The sequence below is a fragment of the Globicephala melas genome, chromosome 15 (genome assembly GCF_963455315.2).
Source record: "Globicephala melas chromosome 15, mGloMel1.2, whole genome shotgun sequence".
Classification (NCBI taxonomy): domain Eukaryota; kingdom Metazoa; phylum Chordata; class Mammalia; order Artiodactyla; family Delphinidae; genus Globicephala; species Globicephala melas.
The window spans coordinates 55,921,616-55,948,453 of record NC_083328.1 but is presented as its reverse complement, the minus strand read 5'-3'; the positions used below and the strand labels follow the sequence as shown (position 1 = coordinate 55,948,453).

General features: G+C 48.5%; 1 protein-coding gene across 4 annotated transcripts in view; it reads left to right on the top strand.

Moving 5' to 3' along the window:
* Positions 1 to 22,886, top strand: part of SMOX (spermine oxidase) — a 38,812-nt gene extending 15,926 nt beyond the window's left edge. Inside the window, exons 2-8 of one of the 4 annotated variants that reach the window (XR_009558886.1) lie at positions 6,260 to 6,493; positions 10,051 to 10,277; positions 18,083 to 18,256; positions 18,419 to 19,178; positions 19,880 to 20,040; positions 21,729 to 21,982; positions 22,418 to 22,476. Coding sequence is in view for 3 of the 4 variants with exons in the window: in XM_030847570.2 (XP_030703430.1) it covers positions 6,286 to 6,493; positions 10,051 to 10,277; positions 18,083 to 18,256; positions 18,419 to 19,178; positions 19,880 to 20,040; positions 21,893 to 21,982; positions 22,418 to 22,555 (1,758 nt within the window). In the remaining variant the exon portion in view is untranslated. Of the gene's footprint in view, positions 1 to 6,259; positions 6,494 to 10,050; positions 10,278 to 18,082; positions 18,257 to 18,418; positions 19,179 to 19,879; positions 20,041 to 21,728; positions 21,983 to 22,417 lie in introns of all 4 variants that reach the window. The other 3 variants (XM_060284169.1, XM_030847570.2, XM_030847572.2) reach the window with 3 other exon arrangements.
* The last annotated feature ends 3,952 nt before the right edge of the window (positions 22,887 to 26,838 follow it).

Below are 26,838 nucleotides of genomic sequence, written 5' to 3'. Positions count from 1 at the left end.
GCCTTTTAAAATTGTGTTTTTAGGGACTTTACGCATCTGGTTGCAGGGAACAGGTGTGGGTAATAAAGACATTGTGCTTGGAGAAAAGTCTAAGTGCCAGGAAGGAAGATGGGGCCCCTAGAGCCCCTTCCTCATGTCGGCCTGTGAGGGCCAGAGAACATTGCTGGCTGGAGGGCTCTGCAGAACGAGGCCCCCGTGCCTTGTCTCTTTTATTGATTGAGCTTAGGGTTGGCTAACGGCCACTGTATCTGATGCCTACTCCCCACCCCTTCTCTGGCCAAGACTGGTGGGTTGGTCAGGCTGAGTCAGGGTTGGGGGTCAGTCAAACACAGGCTGTGGGATAGTCTGACTGATGTCAATATCAAGGTCCACTCTGATATTAGGGTTGGGGCCAAGGTTGAGGCTGGAGTCTAAGCTCAGGTGAAGACTTGGGGTCTTTTACACATGAAATGGAGCTCTGGGTCCTGGGACAGGTGGCTCCCTCCTCCGTACTAGTCTCTTTGGGGATTATCCTCCCTCTCCCTCCCACTCTGAGGGGGCCCTGGCAGGTGGCCACACCTTTTACCTGTGCTATCATTTAATTCTCCCAGCAGTCCCACCAGGTAGCTGTATCCCCATTTTACAGATGGGAAAGTTTAAAGACTGAAGGAGGCAGGCAGTTAAGCATGAGACGGGGCTTAGATAACTACGTCCAGGAGGCGGGGTACAGATGCTGTGTCCTTGGGGTGAGTTCAGAGGTATTGGCCAGGTGAGGCCCAGAGAAGGGAAGACACTGGTCTGGGGTCACCTGCCAAGAGAGACTGAGCTGGGGCCCGAATCCAGGTCTCTGGGCTCCCAGGCCAATGTTCTCTCCCTTCCCCCTGTGCCTTCTGGGCTGACAGGCTGCTCCTGCCCTGTCCCCATGTTTATCCACCCCAATCTACCTTCCGTGGCTGGCCAGGCCTGGCCCAGAAATCCGACTTCTTTCACTTCCTGGCTGACTGGCCTGGGTGAGGAAGACTGGGAGGGTCTGGCTGGGAGGAGTTCAGGCTCAGTCTCTCCTTGGGTTTTACGGGTGGGAGGAGCCTCATGGGCAGACACAGAGTCCCTTTGTCTGGGCCACTGTGCAAAGCAGCTGGTCTGGGATTTCTGGGCGTTTTTTACATTTGAAGAATAATTGCATTGTCTGGGGGGTCCTCGAGAATCCAAATCTGCAGGCCCCCCCCGCCCCCAAACTGCCAGGCAGTCCAGAGAGATTCCTCAGGACCAGTACCCCAGCTTCCCTCCCCCTCCCTTCCTCCTGTTAGAAGCCTGAGGCAGAGAGGGATTCCTTCAGGGAAACTGAGGTTGGGTTGCTGCCCTAGGGCACTAGGAGTATCTGTTGGGAGGTGACATTTGTAAGTCCCTGATGGGGAAGGTGCAGGTGGCCCCCAAAGCCCTGGACAGAGCTCACATGAGCAAATGTGTGGCTTGGAGGAGAGAAGCCTGCTTATTGGAAAGGGTGGGCCCATTTTTTTTTTTAATTAATTAATTTTTTTTGGTCACACCATGCGGCATGTGGGATTTTATTAGTTCGCTGACCAGGGATCCAACTCGTGCCCCTTGCGTTGGAAGCACAGAGTCTTAACCACCGGACTGCTAGGGAAGTCCTGGGATGGGCCCATTTTAGAGTGCTTCAGCTGTTGGAGTCTGGACCCTAAGGTCCAGGTGGGCTAAATACCTTGGCCATACTCTTCTCTGGGAAATGGTCATTCATCCTGGAGTGACCTTGGGGAAAGGACAGGGAGACAGACATATTTGGGAGTAGGCGGTGTTCAGAAGGGAGCCAAGGATGGGCAGACTTCTTTTGTTTCTTCTGAGGGGCAACTCTGTAAGGGTATGGGCCACCTGGGAGGCTGGGCCCCTTGTGGCATTGTTTTTGTTGTAGTGGTCAGTGTTAAGGAGGGAAGTGACCTGCTGATTGCCTGATGAGCTGAAGTGGACTCCAACACTGAGGAGGAAGGGGTGTCCTGCACCAACCTGGGCCACTGACCCTTCTTGTGATTCACTCCCAGGGCCTCCTAATCTTCATCCATCCTTCTTTGGTGACCCTGCCATGGGACAGGACCTTTCTTCCCTCTTCTTTCCCTGCTGCCTTCTTTCCAAGTTGGCTTCTTGGGCAGGTTCAGTCAGGGTAGTGTTGGCTCTGGCCTGCAGGGGGAGGTGGTGGCCTGCAGGCCAGAGAAGTGGGGGTGGGGGTGGAGCGGGGTGGGGTAAGGGTGGGAGGCAGTGGGGCATTTGGGCATGTTGAATGGGGGTGGACCTGATTTCTTGAAGCTGCTAGGCATGGCCTGCCTGGGGACACAGCGGCCCCAGCCTCCCACCCCTATTTTGCCTTGGAAACAGGAGCAAGTAGGCAAGTGTCTGTTGCCCTGTGCCTCCCTCCTCCCCCTCCCTGCCTGGCTGAGCCAACACTTTTTTCTTCTCTCCTTTATCTGCTCAAAAAAGTTCAGGGTGTTCTGTTTCTCCTGTGCATACAGATCAAGGAGGGGGATGTTATTTATTTATTTAATTTACTGAAGGCAAGAGAAGGACAGGGAGGCACCAAGGAACATTAAGTGATTCTTCTTAGGCATTTTCTCATAAGATTAAAAAAATTCCAAAGGAAGAGATGACACAAACCAACAGAAAACAAATGTGCCCCCCCCGCCCCGCATCCTGAGATAAGAGGGCCCAAAACTCCAGTTCAGCATTTAGCTGAGGGCCCAGCACACAGTGGGTGTTGCTACATACAGTTTTCTCTCTTCCATTCAGTTTGGACCCCAGGGTACATTGGCCCCATGGGCCATTATGGGAGACCATGAGGCAGATGCCTCATTTTTGCCATCTGTGGACTGTGCATGTGGTTTCTCTGGCTTCTTGCGGGAGCCCCAGGGGTTGACAGGCTCATCTGGGACAAGGCCTGCGGAGAGGCAGAACTATGGGGTTAGCAGTGAGGGCCAGGGGAATAGGTGACCTATATGGTCCCTGTTTACTTGCTCCCACCATGGCACCATATGTGTGATGTCTCTTTGAGTTGAAGGTCTCTAATATGTTGGGAACTTGGGGTCCTTTCTGTGTTCATCTTAAAGGCAGACTGCCTGCCTGCATTTCCCACAATCCATTCCTGAAGCCTGTACTAAAGGCAGTGTATTCATAATTTAGCTACAGAACTTTACAAATGATTTTCCCGCACAAGGCTCTTAAAAATGCTGACAGTCTCTTGACATCCATATAGGGCCTTATTTAACTGTCACATAATGCAGTTAGGACAAGCTGGGCCACTTCAGAGAGAAGGAAAGGGAGGCTGGGAAGCCAGGAAGTTCAGGTAGCCCCCTGGGAATGCACCACTGCCCCAAGCATTCCTTACCTCTACCCAAGGCTGCAGTTTACCCTAATCCCTGGGTTTTCATAGGTGGTGCTCCAGGGAGCCTGGGAGGTTCTGCCATGAGACCTTAGGGACCTCCGGAGGTAGCGGGAACTCCAGTTTCAACCCAGTTACACCCTGGTCTCCACAGGAGCTTTTCGAGAAGGGGTTCCACCAGTAAGGTCTGAAAACCACTGTAGCGATCCCACCCCTTTACTGTGTAAAAGTGGTTGTTTTGGGGAGGGCCGCCTCAGGCTGGGGGTGGGACTGGAGGCCTAGAGAGCAGCGCACAGGCGGAGCCCCCCAGTCCTGGGGAACTGGGGCGTGGGGGCGAGGTGGGCAGTCTGGACTCTGGCTTAGCATAGCAGGGTGCCCAGCTGTGGAGGCCGATAGCAGCAGCTCTTAGCTCCCTGTGTGTTTACAAACCTGACGCAGAGCACGCTCCTTGCCAGCGCCGCGGGGCGGACTCTTCCTCCCTGCTGGCCTCTGGTGCAGTCAGCCACACCCCCACCTCTAATTTTAGTCCTCTAGTCTTCCGCCAGAACCCGGGGGAGGGACGGGAAGGTGGCAGAGGGGGAGAGAAGGAAGGGTAAGGGGGAGGGGAGGTAAGGGCTTGCGCCAGCTCTGACCTCCATGCTCCCAGGAGGCCGAACAGAACATCACTGGGACGGGGGTGGGGGGTGAGGTGGACCGCAGAAGGACAGACAGACATAGGAGGGAGGAATGGGAAAGCCGGGACACAGGCTCTCCTAGAAGAAGGCAGGGATCCAGGCTGTGTGGGGAGCCCCTGCCTCTGAGGGTTTCTGGGCCTCGGGCGCCACCTTCCGGCCCTCTAGGGAACCAGTCCCGCACCGAGTTGGCCGCCCGGGGGTGGGGGTGGGGTGTAGTTTGGAGGGAGTTTGAGAGCAGGAGTGGGGTGACATTCCTGTCCGTGCCCAGGTGTGGCATCGGCAGGTGAAGTGGGCGGGGGAGGTGCAAGGAGCAGCTTCTCAGACTGAGAATATTTAGAAAAAGACCCCTTCTAAAATCTGTGATAAAAAGATGTTAGAGGTGGAGTGGAAATCTCAGTGGTCAGACCTTGAGGCGTGTGAAGGAGGAAGTTAGCGCACAGCTTTTATTTTATTTTTTATAGTGAACCAGGAATGAATATCTGAATAGTTATTGAGATGTATATGCATACATATATGCAGTGAGTGGCACAAATCCTAAGTATACAACTATGTACATTGTGTAACCACCATTCATATAAAGATACATATTCCTTCCACCCCAGAAAGTTCCCTTCTGACCCTTTTCACTCATTCCCCTCCTCCCAGTCTCTCTTCTGTCATCACAGATTCATTTTACCTCTTTATGGATTTCACGTAAATGGAGTCATACCGTATGGAGCTCTTTTGTCTCTGGCTTCTTTTGTTCAATGTAATAGTGTTGAGAGTAGTTTAGTTCTGTTTATTGCTGAAGAATATTCCCTTGTATGAATATGCTACAAATAGCACAATATATTTATCTATTCTTCTGTTGACGGACCTTTGGGATATTTGTTTTTGGTTATCATGAATAAAGCTGCTAGGAACATTCTATGTCTATTTGGTGGAGTATACCCTGTTTCTCTTGGGTGTATTCTTGGGAGTGGGACTGCTGTGTCATAGGAAGTGTTTTACTTAGCTTGATTAGGTATGGGTGACAGCTTTTTATATGCCCCCTGTCCACTGCCCAGCAGCTACTTTCCACTCACACTCACTCCCCTGTTAGGTCCTGGATACTATGGATGGTATGGGTAACTAACTGGACAGTATGCAACTTCTGCCACTGAAACCTTAGGCAGCTTGGGTCAGGAAAGGAATGCAGACAGGATCAGATCTGAGTGGCCCCTTGGGATGGCCCACAGATACCTTCAAACCCTTGTAGTCACTCCAGGAATAGAAGGGTAGCCTCTCCCAGCCCTGGGGCCAGATTCACGGACCCCCTTGGCCTCCCGTCAGCTCCCTAGGCTGGCGTCTCTGAGCAAGCTGGCTTAGCGTAACTGTCAATTTGATGTCTGGCCTCTGGTGCCACGGGTCCTCACGGTCCACTGTTTCCTGGGCTCTTCGCTGCTTTGTGGTGACTGAGGGGCTGGGTGGCCTGGGAAAAAAAAACTGGAGACCTACCCGGAATAGCAGAGGTTCATTTGATACCAGCCTCGTGGCACTTTCTGGGGGGAGGGTGGGACTGTGTCCTGCCTACCAAACTGCCACCTCATTGAGGCTGTGAAAAACTAGCTGAAAGCAAGAGGAGAAGAGAAGACAGGGCAAGGGAGAGTGAGTGCCAGGGAAGGGCCAGGGGAGGGAGGGAGAGCAGAGGGTCTAGTGCAGTGTGTGCAAGTATCCTGGGATTGGCTCCAGCACCCTGAGGTCTGTACAAGCATCCTGGGGTTCATGAGAGCATCCTGAGGTCAGTGTGAGCTGGACCACAGCAGTGGTACTGGGCTGTGCTGGGCTGTGCTAGGCGGTGTTGGTCCAGGGTTAGCAGCACCAGGATCAGTTTCTCCTGATTTTGACCTTCTTGGTCATACAAGACCAAGACTCTTGTCTTACTGACTCTTGTCTCATCCTTGGGGAAGAGGCGGTGCCTACTAGGTTTGAGATGGGATTGATGGATTTCAGGGGTTTGGGGTGGGCTGTCAGCTCTCCTTTTTGCTGATGGGGGCCCACGGTGCATCCTCCCTGCCTGTTTCCTTCCCTGTGGCTCCCTCCCTCCTTCCCCACATCCTTTGGAGTTGGCTCTTCTTGCCCAGGTCCTCGGAAGGGCTTGAGAGGGCTCAGGGTCCCCCCTTGAAGGCAGAGCCTGTGAGCATCTCTTGGGGCAGGTGGGAAGTGAAGGCAGAGCAGGTGAGCTGTGACCCCCTGCCCCCTGCAGGTTCCTAGGAGGCGAGTGTGGACGGTATGCAAAGTTGTGAATCCAGTGGTGACAGTGCGGATGACCCTCTCAGTCGTGGCCTGCGGAGAAGGGGACAGCCTCGTGTGGTGGTGATCGGCGCCGGCTTGGCTGGCCTGGCTGCTGCCAAAGCACTTCTGGAGCAGGGCTTTACGGATGTCACTGTGCTTGAGGCTTCCAGCCGCATTGGAGGCCGCGTACAGAGCGTGAAGCTTGGTAAGTGCCTCAGTTCACCTCAGTCCAGTCATCTCCTAAGGTCACTTCTTATCTCCCAGTGCCCTGACCTAGCCTGAAATCTCGTTATTTTATCTTCTTCCCGGGGGTTAGTGTTCTATCATGCATGCTGCCTGGGCATTTTCCCTTCCTTTGCCCCTCTCAGCACCCTTCTGAGGTGGGCAGGATGGGGCTTTGGCCTCTATCTTTGGAACACGATCTAGAGTTCACAGTGTTTAGGAGGGAAAGGACACCCAGGACCAAACTTCGCAGTGGGTAGACTGGTTTCTATTTCGCAAGAAGGGGAATTCTGCAAGTTTCTATTAGTTGTTAACTTTTGAGTATGAATTAGTGTTATCATGACTGAGCGCTAGCCCTGGGACAATAGGAGGTAAGGGCAATGGAGGTGGAAGAAGACTTTGGGCCTCCTTGTGAGTGATGGGCAGGTCTTAGGATTGTCGAGGAGGAGGGTCTCTCCAGGTTGCAGAGAAATAAGGCCTCTGCAGAAAGCAGCCAGATAAGAGACATACCCTAGGGCTGGGCAGGTTTTGCCAGGAGTCCTAGAGGGTGGGAAATTGCCTGAAATGCAGGTAGAAGTCAGAGGGGTTTCCCATCCAGGGGGTCTGACCATGAAAATGGCCCAGTGGGACCACTCATGGTGGCCTGGAGTGTGTGGGCTACACTGACCCTCCAGAGGATTTTGTGTCTGTTGCTACATGGGCAGCAAGGCCAAGCAGATTCTGTGTGCTTACTTTTGATGAATGGGGCAATTGGCTCAGAGAAGTAGGTGGACAGACTTAGAATAAGCAGAGGTTGAGGAGCAACCTTCTCTCTTCTTTCAAAAACTTTGATCACATTAAAAGTCTTCCCTTAGAGTATTTCCTGGAAGGTGTATGTGAAATTATGTCTGTCTTCCCCTGGCACACACAGGAGTATGTGTTGGCAGTGAGGATGAAAGTGCAGTCCAAGGCATGTGCAAACCTGGGGACAGCCAGCTGGGAAGCCCTGAGACTCTTTGCTCAACACCTGATTGGCTGACTAGGAGCCTTAGGGATGGGATGGCTCCATTTGTGGTTCTTGAATCTTGATAAGACATTCAGGGTCTGACATAAAAGCAGAAGACGGGAGGACAAACAGCCCAGTTTCAGTGGTAGTTGGCAGCCGAGACGTGCTGTGCAGGGAAGTGATTGTAGAAGGGAGGGAGGTGGAAAGGATGGGGCTGCAGGAGGCTGAGGGGATGCACATGGCAGGAAGCCTTCCTCAGAGGGGAGGGAGCTTGGGTGGACCTCAGGTGATGAGGGGAGTTGGCTAGGTAGTGAAAAGAAGGAAGGGGGTAATTGCACACATGGAATTGCACACATGATATATGTGAAGAATCAGATCAAGGCAGACCCTGCCAGGATACGGGAGAGCAAATCCAGGCAAGGGCGTATGTGTGTGTGTTGTGTGTGCAGACACCCAGGGCTGAAAGCCCAGGCTGCAGTTGGACCTGCAGCAGTGTGAGATGCTAGCTGTGAATCCCGGTGGTAAGGGCAGCGGCGATGACCAGAAGCCCCAAGGACACCGTGAGGTAGATGTGGAGATGGTGCCTGGTACCCTTTGGATGCAGGATGTAACAAGGATGACAAAGGTGAGAGGCCTGTGGGAGAGGGCAGGAAACATCCTCAGACTGAGGTGTACTCTGGGCTACCCCACCTCCTTGTAAAGCTTGGGGGATGGAGTGGAGCACTGACCTTGCTGCTGACCTTGAGCTGCTCACCTCGTTCCTGCTTATGCCTGGATACCCCATGCCTGGACATCACTGCCTGGTGACTATGACTTGGAGCTCCCTGGTGTACCCTGGGGAGGGTACAGGCCCCTTTTGCTCCTATTGGGAGCTCAAACCAGGCAAAAGACCTTGGGGAGCCTGAGGCTCTAAAGGAGAATTAGTAATAAATGTCCCCAGTGCCCCCCACCCCCACCCCCCAGGAACCCCGTGGAGGAAGAAGGGCACTGGGTTTCTAGCTTTTCGTGCCTTCTGGTCTGCCCACTTTCCCTGGACAAAGGGACCCACACATTGCTGCCTCTGATTCCAGAGTCACCAGGAAATTCTGTCTTGCTGGCTGTGGCTTGATCTTGATTGTGTTTTCTCTTGCTCTGTGTTTGGCACATAGATGCACACAGAGCTTTTCTTTCTTTTTTTTTTTTTAAGTAACTGATGGTTTAATTAGAAGCAGCCCAGGAAAGAGAAGACACAAAAAAGAGAAATGCCCAGTTCCTGGGGTGAGGGGTGAGTGTTGTCTGTTATAGTGTATTAGATAACTATTGCTGCATTAACAGACCACCCTAAAATGTAGTGGCTTAAAACAACATCATTTTATTTGCTGATATTCTGTGGCTCCAGAAATTTGGGTTTCTCTTCATGGTGGTCACAGTCTAGAGAGTGGAAGCCACACGGTGTCTTGAGGCCTAGGCTCTGAAACCACAAACATTGCTTTCATTGCATTCTGTTAATCAAAGCAAGTCACAAGCCAAGACCAGAGTCAAGGGGTGCGGAAAGACTCCATCTCTTGATGGCAGGACTGGCAAAGTCACATTGCAAAGGGCCATGTGTGTAAGGATAGGAGGGATTATTGTGACCATCTTGGCAAAAAAGTTACCGCACATGATGTCTTGAATCAGGCCTCCAAAAACAAAACGAAACACCAAAAAATGTTCCTGTTTTCCTTTCATTGTTTCAGCTTCCCTGGGAGCTAGGCAAGGGAGGAGACAAATGTATCACAGCATGCAGCATGAGAAAAGGAAACTGAGGCCCAGAAGAGGAAATAGGCACAGGCACAGTGACAACTTGCCTCAGAGCATCTGATACCTTGGCTATGGATGGGGTGGTAAAATGAGCCACCAGCCCTGTCCCAACTGGGCCCAGGAGTTTCCCTCTGCCCCAGTCAGACTCTTAGGGTTCTGCCACCTGTGCCATAGGATGAGAAAGCTTAGTTTTCTCCAGAAGTCTGTTTTAGACTGCCTTGGGGAGGAGTCTTCCAAACTGGAATGTTTGCCTTCTTTCTTCTGCCCCAGACTGTGTTGGGAGGTGACCATTTTCCATCTGGCAGAGTGGCTTAGACTCTTGGGCCACTGGATTTTGAGGAATTGGAATAAGGCCAAATGGGGACCTTGGGTCTGGAAGGCTGGACCTCCTCACTGGGTATTTCAAGGATCCTTGCTCCCCTCACTGGGCCCATTGTACCCACTGGTACCCATAGAAGTTCTCCTGAGGAGGAGGAGAGGTCTGTTGTCTGGTGTTATCTTAGGAGAGTCTTCTAATTATTCCAGTGAGATGACTTGGTGTCAGATCATAGAGTTATTCAGGGTAGAAGTTAGCTATAAAGTAGAATCCATTTTGTGCCACATGTGGTTTCTACTGAGATATTTTCACTGAAGATTTTGGTTCGTTGCTAGAGCGGTACCTAATCCCCTTCCTTCCCCCTGTTGTTGGGGATGGAAGGATCCTCTTGGAGGAAGGAGGGTGAGGCAGTGTTCTGGCTCTCTTCCTTGCCCCTATAAGAGCCTATTGTCGCCATCAGGACACGCCACCTTTGAGCTGGGAGCCACGTGGATCCATGGCTCCCACGGGAATCCCATCTATCATCTAGCAGAAGCCAATGGCCTTCTGGAAGAGACAACTGATGGGGAGCGCAGTGTGGGCCGCATCAGCCTCTACTCCAAGAATGGCGTGGCCTGCTACCTCACCAACCATGGCTGCAGGATCCCCAAGGATGTGGTTGAGGAATTCAGTGATTTATACAACGAGGTGAGGTATTAGGGGGATAGTTGGGCACAAGGGTTTGTGGGGCAGGGAACGCCCTGGCAGTGTGTGTGTGTGTGTGTGTGTGTGTGTGTGTGTGTGTGTGTGTGTGTGTGTGTGTGTGTGTGTATGTATCAGACTTGAGGGGCCTGGGCGACCTGCTGGGGTCTTCTACGATCCTGGTCATGTCTGCACATTCTCTGGGCCCTGCATTTGGAAAATCAGGACAATCTGAGGGTAGAATGAAGACAATGAGTGGAGCAGTACTAGGTAAGAGATTAGTGATACTCATGATTAAATATTTCCCCATAAAGTCCTTAAACATCTTTTATTAGATTTATTACTAGATAAGTGGGTATGATTACTGTTGTTATTGCTCTTGGATACTCTTTTAAATGGTAATTTTAAAATATTTTCAAATTGTTCCCCGTGTATAGAATTATAACTGCATCTTTTTTTTAATTGAAGTGTAGTTGATTTACAGTATTATATTAGTTTCAGGTGTGCAGCATAGTGATTCAACATTTTTATACCTTATACTCCATTTAAAGTTATTACAAAATAATGGTTATATTTCCCTGCTGTGTGCAATATATCCGTGTTGCTTATTTATTTTATACATAGTAATTTGTATCTCTTAATCCCATACCCCTGTCTTGCCCCTCCCCACTTCCTTCTCTCCACTGGTAACCACTAGTTTGTTCTCTATATCTGAGTCTATTTCTGTTTTGTTCTGTTCATTCGTTTTATTTTGTAGATTCCACATATCAGTGATAACATAGAGTATTTGTCTTTCTCTGTCTCACTTATTTCACTAAACCTCTAGGTCCATTCATGTTGTTGCAAATGGCAGATTTTCATTCTTTTTTATGGCTGAGTAAAATTCCATTGTGTGTGTGTATATATATATTATATATATAATATATATAACTATATAACTATATATTTTATATCTGTCTACCTATCTGTCTAACATCTTCTTTATCCATTCATCTGTTGATGGGCACTTAGGCTGCTCCCATAGCTTGGCTATTGTAAACAATGTTGCAGTGAACTTTGGGGTATAAATATCTCTTCAAATTAGTGTTTTCTTTTTCTGTGGATATATACCCAGGAATGGAATTGCTGGGTTATATGGTAGTTATATTTTTAATTTTTTGAGGAATATCCATACTGTTTTCCACAGTGGCTGCACCAATTTACATTCCCAGCAACAGTGCACAAGGGTTCCCTTTTCTCCACATCCTCACCAACATTTATTATTTGTGTTCTTTTTGATGATAGCTGTTCTGACAGGTGTGAGCTGATATCTCATTGTCATTTTAATTTGCATTTCTCTGATGATTAGCTGCGTTGAGCATCTTTTCATGTGCCTGTTGGCCATCTGTATAACTTCTTTGGAAAAATGTCTATTCAGATCTTCTGCCCATTTTTTAATCGAGTTGATAGCTTTTTTGATATTGAGTTGTATGAGCTGTTTATATATTTTGGATATTTACCCCTTATTGGTCCTATCATTGGCAAATACTTTCTTCCATTCGGTAGGCTGGCTTTTTGTTTTGTTAATGGTTTCCTTTGCTGTGCAAAAACTTTTAGGTTAAATTAAATTAAATTTGTCTTTGCTTTTGTTTCTTTTGCCTTAGGAGACTGATTGAAAAAAAAATTGCTACAATTTATGTCAAAGAGTGTTCTGCTTATGCTCTTCTAGGAGTTTCATTGTTTCCATTGTTACGTTTAGGTCTTTAATCCATTTTGAGTTTAGTTTTGTATATGGTGTGAGAAAGTGTTCTAATTTCACTCTTTCACATGTGGCTGTTTAGTTTTCCCAACACCACTTATTGAAGAGACTGTCTTTTTTCCATGTATATTCTGCCTCCTTTATCAAAGATTAATTGTGTGTGGGTTTATTTCTGGGCTCTCTGTTCTGTTCCATTGATCTATGTGTCTCTTTTTATGCCAGTACCATGCTGTTTTGATTGCTGTAGCTTTGTAGTATAGTCTGAAGTCAGGGAGTGTGATACCTCCAGCTTTGTTCTTTTTTCTCAAATTTCATTGACAATTTGGGATCTTTAGTGGTTCCATATAAATTTCTCTTTTCTTTTTTTTTTTTTTGCGGTACATGGGCCTCTCACTGTTGTGGCCTCTCCCGTTGCGGAGCACAGGCTCCGGACACGCAGGCTTAGCGGCCATGGCTCATGGGCCTAGCCGCTCTGCGGCATGTGGGATCTTCCTGGACTGGGGCACGAACCCGTGTCCCCTGTATCGGCAGGTGGACTCTCAACCACTGCACCACCAGGGAAGCCCTCCATATAAATTTTAAGATTATTTTTTCTAGTTATGTGCAAAATGTCATGGGTATTTATAACTGATTTTTATTTATTGATTTTAGCTACCTTGCTAAATTATTATTTTAACTCTAATACTGTATCTATTAATATACCACATTAATTTATGTTCTAATGGTATTTTGGAATTTTATGTGTATAATCCTATATACCAAAAGAATGAGAATTTTGCTTTTTCCTTTCTAATCCTCAGACCAGCGTTGTCCAATAGAATTTTCCACAATAATGAAGATGTTTTAGACATCTATCCAGTTTGGCAGTCACTAGCCACATGTGGCCTTTGAGCTCTTGAAATGTAGCTAGTAATACTGAGAAACTAAATGCTTAATTTAATTTTAAATTGCTATAGAGATCTAGTGGCTATTGTATTAGACAGCATAACTTAAAACTATTAATTTTTTTTTCTTGCCTTACTGCACTGTCAATCTCCAGTACAGTGTTGGATAGAAATATCAATGACACACATCCTTGTCTTATTCAGGTTTTTAAAAAGAATGTTAATATTTTTAGTAACTTTCAGTGGTGCTGTGAACTGCAAAGAACAAGCAAGGTAACATGTAGATCTTGCCTTCTGATAGCTTGTCATTTATAGTGTAATGACCCTTCACTTCAGGTCAGTAAATTGGTCAACAGCCACCTATTGTACATTTTCTATGTCTTTTGGGCATGGGAAAGGAGAAGTGACTCTTGCTTTGGGGTTATCCCTGCTCAGTGGAGGGCAGGCACACTCACTGTCTTATGTGTGTGCACCCACATAGTATGTTATGTACAATCCTATAGTGTTGTGTGTTCTCACTTCTAATATTATTATTAAGCAGGTAAGAATTAGTATTCTTCAAAGTAGACCTTCTTGGTCTACTGGGAATCAGTCACGTCCTGATTCCCATGTTATTGTGAGTGCTTCAAGCCTGGATGCCTCTTGAGAATGACTTTCAGGGTCCATGACTTACTTGTTCTTTTAAATGTCCCTCAAAGTAGATCATCATCAACTTCTGCTTGTGGGTTTGATTTTTGAAAGCCAAGAGTGTGAGTCATGGAAAGTAGGATGGATAAAGGTGGGTTATCACTCTGGGTGGTGCTGCTTTGGGTCAGAAGGAAGAGGTGTTAATGAAGTCAAAAGAGAAGTCAAAAGAGAGATTTCCTTGTATAGCTGTTAGACAGTGCTGGAGGCCATTCTGAAGAGGTGTGCTCTAAGCATGTGAAGCCTTGCCTGAGGGTGGTTTCATAATAAATATGTAGCCTCCCTCCCAAGGTGATGACTTTGAAGGGCTACTCATTTGAATGTATTATATTTGTTAACAAATAAATGAGTTTGTTCAGTAGTTAACATATAGAGCTTAATCTCTGTAGCAAGATTACCTTGATTCAAATATTGGGTTGGCTAAACAGTTCATTCGTTTTTTTCCGTAAGATGGCTCTAGTAGTACTTTGTTGTCTTTAAATTCATTCAGAACAATTTTGTTAGATTGTATTGTGACAGCTGTCATATCAGCGTGCATTTAAAAAAAAACTTATCAAAATTGGTGAATTTTTATGTAGCCATTTTAATATTGAAGATGGAAGAAAAATAGCAACATTTTCAGCATATTATGCTTTATTATTTCAAGAAAGGTGAAAATGCAACTGAAACGCAAAAAAAGATGTGCAGTGTATGGAAAAGGTGCTGTGACTGATCAAACGTGTCAAAAGTGGTTTGTGAAGTTTCATGCTGGAGATTTCTTGCCGGACAATGCTCCATGGTCGGGTAGACCAGTTGAAGCTGATAGCGATCAAATCGAGACATTAATTGAGTATGATCAACGTTATACCACGCGGGAGATAGCCGACATACTCAAAATATCCAAATCAAGCGGTGAAAATCGTTTGCACCAGCTTGGTTATGTGAATCACTTTCATGTTTGGGTTTCACAAAAGTTAAGCGAAAAAACCTTCTTGACTGTATTTCTGCATGTGATTCTGTACTTAAACATAATGAAAATGGTCCGTTTTTAAAACAAATTGTGATGGGCAATGAAAGGTGGATACTGTACAATAATGTGGAACGGAAGAGATGGTGGGGCAAGCTAAATGAACCACCACCAACTACACCAAAGGCCGTCTTCAGCCAAAGAAGATGATGTTGTGTATAAGGTGGGGTTGGAAGGGAGCCCTTTATTATGAGCTCCTTCTGGAAAACCAAATGATTAATTCCAACAAGTACTGCTCCCAATTAGAAAGCAACAGTCGAGGAAAAGTGTCTGGAATTAGTCAACAGAAAATGCATAATCTTCCATCAGGATAACGCAGGACCTCATGTTTCTTCAATGACCAGGCAAAAACTGTTACAGCTTGGCTGGGAAGTTCTGATTCATCCGCCGTATTCACCAGACATTGCAACTTTGGATTTCCGTTTATTTCGGTCTTTACAAAATTCTCTTAATGGAAGAAATTTCAATTCCCTGGAAGACTGTAAAAGGCACCTGGAACAGTTCTTTGCTCAAAAAGGTAAAAAGTTTTGGGAAGATGGAATTATGAAGGTGCCTGAAAAATGGCAGAAGGTAGTGGGACAAGATGGTGAATATGTTGCTCAATAAGGTTCTTGGTGAAATTGAAAAATGTGTCTTTTATTTTTACTCAAAAACCGAAGGTACTGGGACTTCCCTGGTGGTGCAGTGGTTGGGAGTCCGCCTGCCAGTGCAGGGGACACGGGTTCGAGCCCTGGTCCGGGAAGATCCCACATGCCTTGGAGCAACTGGGCCCGTGCTCCACAACTACTGAGCCTGCGCTCTGGAGCCTGCGAGCCACAACTACTGAATCCCGTGCACCTAGAGCCTGTGCTCTGCAACAAGAGAGGCCACCGCAATGAGAAGCCCACGCACCACAATGAAGACCCAACGCAGCTAAAGATAAATAAATAAATTTATAAAAAACAAAAAAAAACCCGAAGGTACTTTTTGGCCAACCCAATACCAGTTCTACCATTTATTAGCTGCATAATCGTGAGCAAGTTATTGAGCCTCTCTGAGCCTTACTTTCCTCACCTGTAAAATGGACACAGTTATACCTACTTCATAGTGTTATGACGGTTAAATGAGATCCCAATGAAAAGTGCTTAATGAGGATTGGGGTGAGTATTATTAGCTGTTACAGACCTGTCCCATTTCCCTTGCATCACATTGGGAAGATGTCATTTAACCCAGGACAGGAGACTGAACATGACAAATGCATGTTCAGTTAAGGCTGTCCTAGTCAGTGGTTGACACAAAGAATCACATAGATGGACTAAATTTGTTTGTCCTCAGTTGGGCATTTTGGCCTTTAGTTAACATAAGCTGGCTAGCTACTGTGTTGCTTATCACTGAAGGGAAAAACCCGGGGTAGGGAGGAGGGAAGTTGAAAGCCTGACTCCTTGGCAGTGGAACTGGGTGAGGAATTTGCTGAGGACTCCAGTTAAGACCAAACGCCCAGCATCTTGTGACTGTAGGGAGAAGAAAAAGGGATAATTTAAGTCATTTTCTTCTTTATATTCAGAGACATGTTTAATTCCTGTTTCTATCTTATGTGGAGGCTTTTCCCTTGAGTGGAGTGGTGGGGGGTGGGCCATGCCACTTTCCTTCCTCTACTCAGCAGCCCCAGGGCCGGGCTGCAGGGCAGACATATTCCTATAAATGTGTGTTGACCAAATTCAGACTCACTTTAGGAGGGGAAACACGCCATTAATCAGCATCAGCCACAGATGTTTGGCCAAGGAGCCCAAACCTACCAGTGTCCTGGGAGGGAGAGTGGGCATGTGATCATGCTCACAACCCTTCAGTGATGCCAGGGTCTTTTTTTTTTTTAATACATTTATTTATTTTTGGCTGCATTGGGTCTTTGTTGCTGCTCACGGGCTTTTCTCTAGTTGCGGTGAGCGGGGGCTATTCTTCCTTGCAGTGCGCGGGTTTCTCATTGTGGTGGCTTCTCTTGTTGCAGAGCATGGGCTCCAGGCGCGCAGGCTTCAGTAGCTGCGGCACGCGGGCTTCAGTAGTTGCAGCGTGCAGGTTCAGTAGTTGTGGCTCATGGGCTTAATTGCTTCGCTGCATGTGGGATATTCCTGGGCCAGGGCTTGAACCCATGTCCCCTGCATTGGCAGGTGGATTCTTAACCACTGCGCCACCAGGGAAGTCTGCCAGGGTCTTAGATAAAGTCCAGGGTCCTTGACATGACTGTTAGTTCTTCGTGCCCTGGCCCTTGCCTGCCTTTCCAAAGTCCTCTCTTGCAACTGTCTTTCTCCTCACTGCCCACTTCAGCAAGACAGAGCCACTTTGCATCTTACACTCTCCCTCTCCCCTGTCTTTGAATATGCTGTTCCTTCTGCCTGAAATACTTTCCCTCTCCTTTCCACTGCCTACTTGGTTATCTCCTGACTGTCCAAGGTTTTCTGAGCTGATCTCACAACCCCTGGGTTCTTTCTTGTCACAGCACATCATATAGAAACAGCCCAGTTATGATATCTCTCCAGCTTGAGTGAGGACCAGAGCTTGGTTCCATGTCCGTCTTCCTCAACATTACAACTTGTGTTGGGCACATAGCCCAGTAAGTGTTTGTTGAGTGAGTGTTGGGGCTCAGACCTTGCCCTTTGGGGATCCCAGCCTGACCCAGGACTGGCTTACTTTCCTCAGGGAGACCTGCCCAGTGTTTGGTAGGAGTTATGTATCAGGCAGGCAGGGAAGGCAATAGGCCCCCACTCCAAGGAACTGTTCATTGCTTTTTGTTGATGAAGTGTGGTCTGGAGTTCTTGCCAAAATATGCCCGTGAAGTGTACTTCCATTCCTTGGTGCACTGGGGCCTCCTTCCTCTCCACATGCCCTGCCCCAACATGGCCATCTTCCTTAAATGCGTCTGGGTCCTGCAGTAAAGGGTACACTTTGTGTGGACCTGAGTATGATTGGGAGGGTCTCCAGAAAGATCAGATTTCAAGACCCCTCCTGCTCCCTCTCCCCCAAAACACTGGCCAGACCACAGCTCCAGACTGCCCTCCTGGGATAGGGTGAAGCAGATACACTTGAGCGGGAATGTCAGGGGAAGAATTTGTGCATTTGGTTCTTGGAAAAGGGAAATGTGTGTAGACCTGGGTTCTTCAGTGGGCAGTATGCTCAGCCATGTAGAGCATGTAGGGGCAGTACCTTCCCCACAGGCTGTATAGGCACCAGACATTTCACTTTGTTCTAAGCAGGGGCTGAGTAAGAGAGCCTCTGGGACCCACCCCACCTCCTGTGTGTGGAAGCAAGGAAGCTGACTGCCCAGGTTCAGCCCCAAACCTCGATTTTGTTGGTTCAGCCTCAGTGCAGCACTGAGCACGACGTTGATTTACCAAAGGAGAGGCCCCGTGGGCTTAGCACATCCGGGAACACCTTGGAGGTGGTGACTACTGAATTGGAGCTCTTAGGTCTGAGATGGAGGTAGGATGAGTGAATGTGTTTTCAGTCTCCTGGGGTCTCTTTGTAGGTCTATAACTTGACCCAAGAGTTCTTCCGGCACGGTAAACCAGTCAATGCTGAGAGTCAGAACAGCGTGGGGGTGTTCACCCGAGAGGAGGTGCGCAACCGCATTAGGGACGACCCTGATGATCCAGAGGCCACCAAGCGCCTGAAGCTCGCCATGATCCAGCAGTACCTGAAGGTATCTTTGCCATCTCGGAGCTCTGTTGAGTACAAATGCCAGAGTGAGGAAGACTGACCCTGGGGAATCTGGGTCCGAGGAGGGCGGCACTGCCCTAAAGTCCTGCTCCTACCCCTGCCCAGCCTTGGCGGTCACCTGGCTCCCCTCTGGCTCTTCCCACAGGTGGAGAGCTGTGAGAGTAGCTCGCACAGCATGGACGAGGTGTCCCTGAGCGCCTTTGGGGAGTGGACTGAGATTCCCGGTGCCCACCACATCATCCCCTCGGGCTTCATGCGGGTTGTGGAGCTGCTGGCTGAGGGCATCCCGGCCCACATCATCCAGCTGGGGAAACCCGTCCGTTGTGTTCACTGGGACCAGGCCTCGTCCCACCCTTGGGGCCCTGAGATTGAGCCCCGGGGTGAGGGTAACCATAATCATGACACTGGGGAGGGCAGCCAGGGTGGAGAGGAGCCCCAGGGGGAGAGGCAGGATGAGGATGAGCAGTGGCCGGTGGTGGTGGAGTGCGAGGACTGTGAGGTGATCCCAGCGGACCACGTGATTGTGACCGTGTCGCTGGGCGTGCTCAAGACGCAGCATGCCAGCTTCTTCCGGCCAGGCCTGCCCGCTGAGAAGGTGGCTGCCATCCACCGACTGGGCATCGGCACCACCGACAAGATCTTTCTAGAATTCGAGGAGCCCTTCTGGGGCCCCGAGTGCAACAGCCTACAGTTTGTGTGGGAGGACGAGGCGGAGAGCCACACGCTCACTTACCCACCCGAGCTCTGGTACCGCAAGATCTGTGGCTTTGATGTCCTCTACCCGCCTGAGCGCTACGGCCACGTGCTGAGTGGCTGGATCTGTGGGGAGGAGGCCCTTGTCATGGAGAAGTGTGATGACGAGGCAGTGGCTGAGATCTGCACAGAGATGCTGCGGCAGTTCACAGGTGCGTCCCTGTCCCTGTCCCGCTGCCTGCTCCATGGGCCTCGCTGCGTCTGCCCTCCTCCGCTAGACCCTCTGGGTCTCCTGAACTGTGTGCTAGCATCCTCGTCCCTAGGTCGTGACACTGAGGTGGTGTGCCCACTGGGAGAGATGCGGTAGGGCACTGCGTCTTGGCCTTGGCCTCCTAAATTGCAGGCTCTCCCCCTGTTTGGAACTTGAGACACTCAAAACCACAGGCTCTGTATTTCTTCTCTGTTTCTAAGGGCTGTTGGTGAAAAACTCAGATTTCACCGCAAAACCTCAGATTGCCGATTTCCTACTCATGTTGTCTTGCTAAGAGATGGATTTGTGGTTTTTTTCTGTCTGATTTTTAGTTGAACATCTTTCCTCCACTATCCCAGAAGAGCCTCACAAGAACCCCTAAAATTGGAAGGGGGAACATTATTATCTGGAATGTTTTTCAGATAGGAAAATTAAGGTCCACAGAGAGGAAGTATTTTGCTGGGGGTCACAATGAGGCGTTGAGGGGTACACAGCTTGAACCCCAGCCTCCATCCCTCCCTCCTCCATACTCCATGTTTATCCGTAGCAGCCTGGCCTTCCTGGAGCCCTAGAGGTAGAGTGGGAGTTGTCTTCTCAGGGGTGTCTTCTGTGTGCAGCCATTTCATATTCTCCCCCCCCTTGGCTCTTCTCACTCCCCAACAGGGAACCCCAACATTCCAAAGCCTCGGCGAATTCTGCGCTCAGCCTGGGGCAGCAACCCCTACTTCCGGGGATCCTATTCATATACACAGGTGGGCTCGAGTGGGGCAGATGTGGAGAAGCTGGCCAAGCCCCTGCCATACACGGAGAGCTCCAAGACAGCGGTGAGTGTGGGTGTGCTGGGTATGTGAGGGAGGGGGTGCAGAGTGAGGGGATCTGTGAGGGGTGCGGTGGGCATTTTGTATGTGTGTTTGGTCCAGGGGAGGAGTGGGAGGGTAGTGTTCACTGAGGAGTGCCAAGGTAAGATAGATGGAGTAGCTCCCATAATGAAGGAGAAAACAGACAATGTGCACTCAACATCTGGAAGAACAGAGTCAAATTGAGATGTGTTAAACTCTTTCTTGAGGTTATAAAAACTGAGCCATTTAATGCTGTGCTGTCCAATATGGTAGCCATTAGCTTTAAAGTAATAAATCCAACATTTTGTTCGTCAGTTGCACTAGCCACCTTTCAAGTTTGAGAGCCACGTGTCACTCATGGTTACAGTGTCAGAGTGTGTCACTATAGAGCATTTCTGTCATCGTGGAAAGTTCTTTTGGACAGCACTGACCGAGTATGTTTTGTTTATTTTCCCCAATATGTTTTAGAAAATGAAATTGAGAATACTGACCCTCCCCCAAATTACATCAACTATGTAATAATATACACAGAAAAATAATAAATTGAAAAGAAATTATCTCTATATATTTCTGTTCCCATGAAGTAAATTTTGAGTTTTCCCCACCAAGCACACACATACAATAAATGTTAAAACCCCAACAGAATTATATTTAAAATAATTCTTTGGTGTAATTGGTGAAGAAGATTGTAGTCAACCAATATGTGTTGTGCCTGCCCTGGCTGTGCTCAGGGGGAGAGAGGAAAAGGCCTTCACTGCTGCTACAGCCATCCTCCTGAAAAGCACACCTTTTCTTGTCACCTGCATCAGTTAGGACTAGTGCATATAACAAAAAGCAAAACAAAACAAACTGTGGTTTAAACAAGATGGAACTTTACTTAGGTCACATAAAAGGAAATCCGGAGGTAGGTGTCAGGGCCCAGCATCAGTAGCACCTGGCTCCATCTTCCAGGCCACCTTGTGGTCCAAGAGGTCTGTGGAGGCTGCTGCTCTTGCTCTCATATCTGTGACAGGCTGATGGGTAAAAGAAGGGAACCCCTGGGCTGAGTCAGTGTTTCTGAGCAACAGTGAACTTGAAGTTGATTGGCTAGAACTTAGTCACATGACTCCACCAGCTGCTAGTGGGATACTAGGTTGGGATACATCTTTTTTTTTTTTTTCCCGGATGGCAATGGACCCAGTTAAAAGACAGGATTTTTGTTACTGAGGAGAAAGAGAATGGATGTGGGAGTAGGGAGCTTGCCCTCTGCCGCAATATGTGCCCCCTTTTCAGCTTAACCACCTCTGTGGGCTCTTTGTTGGTGGGTTAAAACCTCACTACTCAAGGTGGGTGGTCCATGGACAAGCAGCACTGGCATCATGTGGGAGCATGTTAGATGTGCAGACTCTCAGCCCACCCCAGACCTGGTGAATTAAAAACTGCATCCTACCAGGGTCCCCAGCTGGTACCTTTGCACATTCAGTTTGAGATGTACTGGAGTAAAATCCAAACTCAAGCTTGGAATACAAGCATTAGTTCTGTGCTTGGACCCCACCTAAACAGCCTCCTTTCTTAAGGTTGAGCCCTGGCTATACCAAAATTCTCACTGTCTCCTAGACCAGGCCTGTTTTGGTGCATTTTTGCCCCCATTTTTCCTTCTTCCTGAAACGTCCTTTGCCTGTTTATTTATCCAGCATCTTCCGAGAAGAAGCCCAAAGGTCCTGTCCTCTGGGAAGCTTTGTGTGATCTCCCTGACAGTGGGCCTCTTTCCTGGGCTCTCAGCACCTCGCCCAAACACCCATCACGTCACGTATGACGCCATTTAGTAATTGGGTTTCGTGTCTGGCTTCCCCACCAGCAAGGAAGCTCCTCAAAGCAGCTGCCTGGTCACCTTTTATCTTCCAAGTGCCCAGAACAGTCCCTGGAACCTAATAGAGGCTCCATAAAGGTTTGTTAAATTACTGCCTAACTTTATTGAGTGCTTATATTCTTTCAGGTTCTGAGTCCTTTAGATACATTATTTCACTTAATTCTTACACCTACTCTCAGAAGTAGAGGGTATAAACCCATTCTGGAGATGAGAAAATCAAAGCTTAGGGAGGTTAACTCATTCCCTGAGTTCACTAGTAAGAGGCACAGTGAGTCTCTGAAATTGTAGAGACAGGACTCATGAAAGCCTCAGAGCAGAAAGGGCTGAGGCCTGGATGTTTGGGGAAGAAGCAGGGGAAGATGGGGATGGGCAACTCCTCATCCTGTGGAAATAGTACCTGCATCTCAGATGCCTGCTTATTCCTCTCTGACTTGTAGTATGGATGGGTGGTTCTGGGGCAGACAGGTAGCCTTTCTTGCTCCTCCACCTTCACTTCCCTGTCCCCCTGCCCAGCCCATGCAGGTGCTGTTCTCAGGTGAGGCCACCCACCGCAAGTACTATTCCACCACCCATGGTGCTCTGCTCTCTGGCCAGCGCGAGGCTGCCCGTCTCATTGAGATGTACCGAGACCTCTTCCAGCAGGGGACCTGAGGGCCTCCTCGCTGCCAAGCGTGTTCCTTAAAGAACCACTAACTTGTGACTTTCAGCCCTGCCCCTTGCTGTTGTGTACTCCTCATTTCCTAATCCTCTGGAGAATGGATTTGTATCTTTTGTAGAGCTAGACATCTAAATGGCTTCAGACCTGGCCCTGTAGCTTTTCCTTTTCTCCTTGCTGGGTGGTGACCAGGGTGGGGTCTGTTGATTTACCTCTGTGCTCTGACCTCTGACCTCCCCATGCCTCCCCTCATCTCTGAACTTGTTATTGTAAGTGCCTTCAATACTCTGCATTTTGGGATAATAAAAGAGGCTTGCCCTTCCTGTGCTCCTCAGCTTCTCTCTTCCGTTTTTCTTAGCCTTGTGTGTATATGTGTGTGTGTGTGTGTGTGTGTGTACGTGTGTGTATGTGTGTCTGTGTTTATCTGTCATATCCTCTTTGAGTGAAAGGATGGTGGGGGTGCTGTGGTCTGGCTATACCCCCAGAAAGGAAGGTGCCTGCCTTTAGTGGAAGGGGCATCCCCTCACCCCAATCTGTTTGTGGTTGTTTCCTTTCCTGCCCGTGAGACCCCTCTGGAGTAAGGGCCCCTCACTGCCCAGCCTCAGCTCCTTCAGGACAGGCCCGGGTCTGCCTGTTGGCCATTTGCCAGACTTCTCAGAGCCTGATCGGGTAACATGGCCACATGGAGTGAAGGTGAGTTTTATGGGAGGGGACACCTGTTGTGGCTCCATGCCAAGCTCAGACGTGTTAATTATTAATCAGTGTCACCTGGCCACAGGGCCCTGGGTCTGGCCCTTGGCTTAGCTTCTGTTGACTTCTGGGAAGGTGGATAGTCCAGCCATTTTTTTGCTGAGTGAAAACACAGACACTCACATATACACCCCTTATATACCCACACACACATACATCACTCCCACACAGATACACTACCCCACACCCTTACACCTATACGCAACTACACTTACACACATGCATAAAACCTTAAAGAACATTTAGTCATTTTCTTACTCCAGATTTCTAGTGACAGAGTTTGAATTCTATAGGGTTGAGGGGTTGGGTGGTGGAGGAAGTGATGAAAAGTCAGGTGCACCCCCTGGTCTAACTCTATGAACTTAGGTTGGGTCCACTCTTCAGAAGTATAGGGCAGTGCCCTTGATATGACTCTACGTCCTTTCCCCCTTCACCTCAGGCTGTGATGGACATGTCTAACACATAGATATTCCTCTGCACGCCTCCCTGCACCTGCCTGCACATCCCTACATGCACACCCTCCTACATGCATATACACCCCTACACACACACCTACATGGACATATCTAATAGGCATCCTTGCTTTGCCAGGGTTGACCCACCAGACATCCCTCATGGAGTTTATGTCAGGGATTCATGTTCGCCTGATGCATAACTTGAAAAACTGTAAGTATATATTTAAAAAATTTTTTTGAATAGAGGATCTATCAATGTAGTTAAAGCTCTAAAGTCATAAAAGGATACACTGAACAACCTCCTCCCACGCCTGTCCCCAATACCATTGCCACTTCCAATGGCCCCGTGTTATTAGTATCTTGTGTATCCGTTTTTAGATATGTCACTGTAAATGTATACTGTTCTCTCTCCTTTTTATGCCAAAGTGACAAAGTATTCATCCTGTTCTGCATTTTGCTTGTTTTAGTTAACATAATGTATCTTGGAGCTATTTCCATAACAATACTTAAATGGACAAGTGATACAGTCTTGGACCCTCCCCATGTCCTGGATTTTCCCCACCAACTGTGCTAGGGAAAGTGGTGAAAGAAGTGGCCCATCACATAAGTATGGGGGATGAAAGTAATACTTAGAGTCTCTGGATCACAGGTGTAGGAATTTTGAAGAACTCTATGAGGGTGAAGGGCTGGAAATGTTTATTTGGTGATTGCATGTTGGGGAGCTTCAGGTGTGCCCAAGTCAGGAGGGTAGTCGTAAGTGCTGGAGGTAGTCTCTTAATTTGACATGGATGCCAGCTCAGGCTGGGGAGGGTGATTCATCCCATCAGGGAAGCAAAACCTCCAGAGAGTTAAGTAATGCAAGTAATGCGCCTAAGATCACTCAGGTAGGTGGTGATGCTGAGACTTGATCCAAGGTCTGTTTGGTGCCACAGTGCAGGCTTATTCTAGTTACTATATGATAAAAAGAAGAGGCTGGTGCCATCAAAAAAAATCTTAGGCCATTACCAGACAGAGTGGAACTGGGTACAGCCACACTGGGAGACTGTGGTGGCAGGTTCTACTAAAGCAGGCCATGTGCCTGCCAGCATTTCCACTCCTGGGTATATACCGAAAAGAAATGAGTGCATATGCCCACCAGAAATATGTAGCAGAGACTAGATGTACCAGGGACACAGGATGAGTTCCTTGCTGTGATTAGGTTCCTGAAACAGCCGTGGCATTGATTGAAACCCAAATGACTCTTAGTGGTGTCTAATATGGCATGCTCAGGCCAACACCTGTGCCTATGCCTGCTATACAATTTCTGTCACCTGTGGGAGGTCACTTGCGAGGAAAGTTCTTTCCTGGCACTGGATTCTATGTAGAATTTGTTGCATGGTTTCTTGTGCTGTGGGCATTAGTGAATCCATGGGCAAGGTGTTCAGTTATGGCTTTGTGGAAGCCTCAGAAATGTTCCTTCAGGGGGCCTGGGTTACTTGGCAAATACTGTCTCTTTCCACTGTTGCTGCTCTGGAACAGGTGAGGAATATTAGCTCCGCCTTCATGGGAGCCACTTGGAATGTCTGCCCTACCTACAAACAAAGGTAGGAGTGAAGTGCCTTTGGTTTGAGTCACTCTGCATTTGCTCGGGGCTGTCAGGATGAGCCCACAGGTGATCCCAAGGTGCAGAGTGAGGTGGGCTGCTGGTTCAGTTCTAGAGAACTGCCTGTCTAATTAATGGTCTGCCAAACATAATGGTATATTCACATGAAAGCCGTGTTTTCTCATAATGACCAGCTGGTGTCCCTTCTTCCATGCTTGGCCCTTTTAGCCTGTTCTCCACACAGCAGCCAGTGTGATCCTTTAAACTATATGAATCCAGTTATGTGCTTCCCTGGTTTCCAGCGATTCCCACCATACTGAGCATAAAAGGTGATTTCCAATGTCCTGTGTGATCTGTTCTGTGGCCCCACTTCCTTCCGTGGCCCCCTTCTTTTGGCCCTAGCTGTCCCCTTTATCTGGAATGCTTGCCCCCAGGTAGTGCAAGTCTCTTTCCCTCATTGCATTCAGTTCTCTAATCAGCTGTCACTTCTCTAGGAAAACTTCCCTAAGCACCCCGTTTCACAGCACTCCCAGCACTCTTTGTCCCTCCCCTTGCCTGTTTCTTCATAGCCCTTCTCTTTCCATGATGTCATATTTTTTTTGTTTATTTATTTGTCCATCTGTCCCCCCCACCCCTTCCCCAGGATGTAGGTTACATTGTCCAAAATAGTGCCTGGTATAGTGGGTTATCAATGAATATTTGCAGAATGAATGAACAAGTGAATGAAGAAGCTGAGCTGAATGGCGTCATCCCCCAGACCCACCATTGGTGCTGGCCAGCAGTCCTCGTGGGCTTCCCTTGTCAGCTCCCCTTCAACTCTGATACCTCCCCTCCCCCACCAACTGTCAATAGGCACCATGGTCTCCTGCTTCACGGACAAAATAGAAGCCACCTGGAGGCAACTTCCTCGACAAATCTACAAACTGCTAGCCTTCACACCTGTCCTTTTAGATCAGGGGTCCCCAACCCCTGGGCCAAGGACCGGTACCGGTCTGCGGCCTGTTAGGAACCGGGCTGCATAGCAGGAGGTGAGCGAAGCTTCGTCTGCTGCTCCCCATTGTTTGCATTACCGCCTGAACCATCCCCCCTGCTCCCCCGGTCTGTGGAAAAATTGTCTTCCACGAAACCGGTCCATGGTGCCAAAAATGTTGGGGACTGCTCTTTTAGACCTTTCCCAGGCACGATGGAAGTGTGTGACCCATCACTTGTGCATCCCATGCCCCAAACGCAGGGACTTTGCTTGTCCTTTCCTATCCACATTCTCTCCACTCCATGCTTGCCACCCACACTTCAGTGTCCTCACATCTTTCCCATCACCAACCCTCATCTTACTCCCACTTTTCCTTGCCTCTCTTTCGGCCAAGCATCACGTTAGCATTTCCTACACTTGCTCTCTCTGCATCCTTACTATCCTCACCCTAGCAGTGGTTGGTGGGGGTCCTCAGGCCGCAGAGGGAGACACAGGAAGGACTGGGCTGGCTCTCCTTTTCAT